The following is a 3,149-nucleotide window of genomic DNA, read 5'->3' as shown; positions in this document are numbered from 1 at the left end:
ACAGCCTGTAAACCAATGGCATCCGATTTCCTCTGTCAGGTTCAGATGGCAGTATAACTTACAATATGATGTCAACACTCGCCCTGCTGTCCTCCAGCTGCATCACTGACTCCTCCCCATAAGCACTCAACCCTGGATGCAGCCACTCCTCCCCTCATACAACCCCTGAGCATCCCGACTGGCTGGGCACACAGGATCACTGCACACTGAGTGGTAGGGCTGCCCTGACTGAGGAGGGACAAAACTCACACAGAGGAGAAGATTAAGTATATATAAAGAAAGAGGTTGTTTTTTTGCACTTCACGGGTCAGCTGCCGAATCTCTACTACAGAGGTAATGCGCTTGGCTGATCATCAGAAATAACCAGAAGCAGGTGAGAAAAAAACCTCCATTGTGTTTTTACAATTCATTCTCAATTGAGATGATTCAAAAAAGAAAATTATGTGAATGACATGTTCTGTATTTTTTCAGTTCAAATTAGTGCAGAAAGAAAAAAAAAGTTTTGGATTTACAGTTGTTTAATGTAATTTAACTAGTTTGCATTTCTAACTCTGCTTCTTAAAAATGTCCTAGTTTAAAATTTCTCTTGAATTTTTCTATAATTTTGAAAAATGTTCCAGAAAATCAAGACACACACAAACACAAACACTGGACATAGTGTTCAACCCCTCAGAGGGAACACAGATGCCTCAATCTGTCTTAATCCCAATTTTATGGCTCAGCTCTGTATTGTGTGCCTGAAACGATAAAGATGATGAGTTCTTGATATCAGATTCTGTATTTCCTCTTACAGAAATGAGTCTTGGGGCAGCCTGCATTTTCTTGCGTGGAGGGAAAAACATTGTAAGTACAACTATGATAACCTTTTCCAGTTTTTGATGGGTTTGTGTTAATGTTTGCAAACAGGTATGAAAGGTTGATTGGATTATAACCCTGCAGGTAGCAGAATAAAATGAGATACATGACAGAGAATGATGGACTGTAGAGAAATCTCTGTCTTTGTCCCCAGTTTACTATTGAAAGCCAATCTTTTTTTATGTAATTTAGTGCAGGCGTATTCTTAACTGATAATTAAAAAACATTATTTAAAAATATGATCATTTTTAACATTATTATTATATGTAAAGTATCACATGTTTTTCATGTTTATGATGGCATTTTGAAGGCATAATGAATGTGTGATGAATTTGTATACTACACTGGAGCTGACAATTCATTTTTCTCTGCAGTCACGAGAACTGGCGGATGATGAGATTGAGGGTAAGTTAAATTCTCTATCTACTTGCACAATTCTACACCTTCTACATTTTACACAGTCACTTGTCCATTCAGCACCAATGTTTCATATTTCATCTGAGTCTTTATATTTTGCATCTTGCCACATCTGACACACCTCTGCAGAGCTACGTGAAGCGTTCAATGAGTTTGACAAAGACAAGGATGGGCTGATCAGCTGTAAGGATCTGGGGAACCTGATGAGGACAATGGGTTACATGCCCACTGAGATGGAGCTGATTGAGCTGAGCCAAAACATCAACATGAACCGTGAGTCCTCACTTAACAAAATATATAAACAATGTTTCTATTCTAACACAGAACACAATGAATGAATCCTTGAAACCACATAGACATTAAACTTCAAATTAGTATCAGCACTAACAAAGAGTGATGGATATTTCTCACTTTCTGTGTCTTTTCTTCTTATTTTCCTTCCAGTTGGTGGCAGAGTTGACTTTGAGGACTTTGTGGAACTGATGGCCCCGAAGCTTCTGGCAGAAACCGCTGGGATGATTGGCGTGAAGGAGCTCAAAGACGCCTTTAAAGAGGTGAGACTCAAACATCTAGAAACTAGGATCTTTTTAAAGAAATTGAAGCAGCAGCGATGGCAGATTTTCCTGACTGCCCCCTACTCATTGACGTCATGTTATAAAGATAAACAACTCACTGATTATTCTTTGCCTGGTTAGTTCGACGTGGACGGAGATGGAGAAATCACCACAGAAGAGCTGCGTTCTGCCATGACCAAGTTAATGGGAGAGCACATGAGCAGGAGAGAGATAGATGCCATCGTGAAAGAAGCAGATGACAACGGTGATGGCACAGTAGACTTCGAAGGTACTAACTGTTTCTCAGCTGCAGTGACATAAAATGGTGCAGCTGAAATTGTCTAATTTCTAGAGTTTATGTATTGCTTATTGTGATATTCATCAAGTTTAAAACAACTATGATTACACTGATGTTGTTCATGAATCTCACACTGATTCAACTCTTTTTCTCCTCTGCAGAGTTTGTCAGAATGATGTCCCATCAATGACGGTCGAGAAGAAGGTCGATGGAGAAAGCACTTTTGCACCTCTACAGACATGCAATAACTTTAATAGTGTCCTCCTCAAAAAGCTCTTTTAACTGCTTGTACATATTCAATATATACACATAATATCTAAAAAAATAATAATTAAAATGCTGCAAAGAAAATGAAAGCAATATCAAGTTGTTCTTAGAGAGAATGTTACAGCTATGCAAAGATTAAAAACCTTATACTTTTTTAAATGTAAGAAAAGAGTTTGTAAACAACTGGAATTGTATTGTTGTGTTTTATGATACATATGTAATGTATATACAGAAAGTCATTTTGGACTGTTTTGTTTTTGAAATGTGTGAATCGCTAATGGAAAATATTTATTCCTCCTTGAATCATTCTTACAGAATTGTATCATTCATGTAAAATTGCAAGTAAAGTTAAAAGGCATTTCTGAAAATGGTGAAGCTGCTACAGCTGTACAGTACATAGTATTTAGCCTGGATTTGCTGTAATATGTTATTCACTGGATCACGTCATTCATTAATGGATGAAACCCAACATGTTTAATCCTGGTAACTTCCTTTTTTTGGCACAGAGCAAAATAAAAAATATATAAAAATGTGTAAACATTGGCATTGAGTTTGTTTTGATAGATGTCAGATGCCCTGTGTGACACCTGAGAGGAAGCCAAGGACACTGTTCTATCATTCAGCTACTGGTCAGCATGAATTAGACTTTTGGCTTTGTCACATATGAGATGTAAGACTAAGAGGCCCCTTTATAATTTTACAAATTTGACAGAAAGTGAAGCGACTAAACAATTGACTTATGATACAAAGTCTGCAGC

General features: G+C 37.4%; 1 protein-coding gene across 1 annotated transcript; it reads left to right on the top strand.

Moving 5' to 3' along the window:
• The first annotated feature begins 256 nt into the window (after positions 1-256).
• cabp5a (calcium binding protein 5a) lies at positions 257-2,314 on the top strand. The gene is made up of 7 exons (XM_062442006.1): positions 257-373; positions 794-843; positions 1,230-1,260; positions 1,402-1,545; positions 1,717-1,826; positions 1,968-2,115; positions 2,286-2,314. Exons 2-7 carry the CDS (start codon positions 796-798, stop codon positions 2,312-2,314), a joined length of 510 nt encoding a protein of 169 aa, XP_062297990.1. The 5' UTR covers positions 257-373; positions 794-795.
• The last annotated feature ends 835 nt before the right edge of the window (positions 2,315-3,149 follow it).

The sequence above is a fragment of the Scomber scombrus genome, chromosome 21, assembly GCF_963691925.1.
Source record: "Scomber scombrus chromosome 21, fScoSco1.1, whole genome shotgun sequence".
In the NCBI taxonomy this organism is placed as follows: domain Eukaryota; kingdom Metazoa; phylum Chordata; class Actinopteri; order Scombriformes; family Scombridae; genus Scomber; species Scomber scombrus.
Note: the sequence above shows the minus strand (reverse complement) of the source record. Positions and strands in the feature narration are given on the sequence as shown.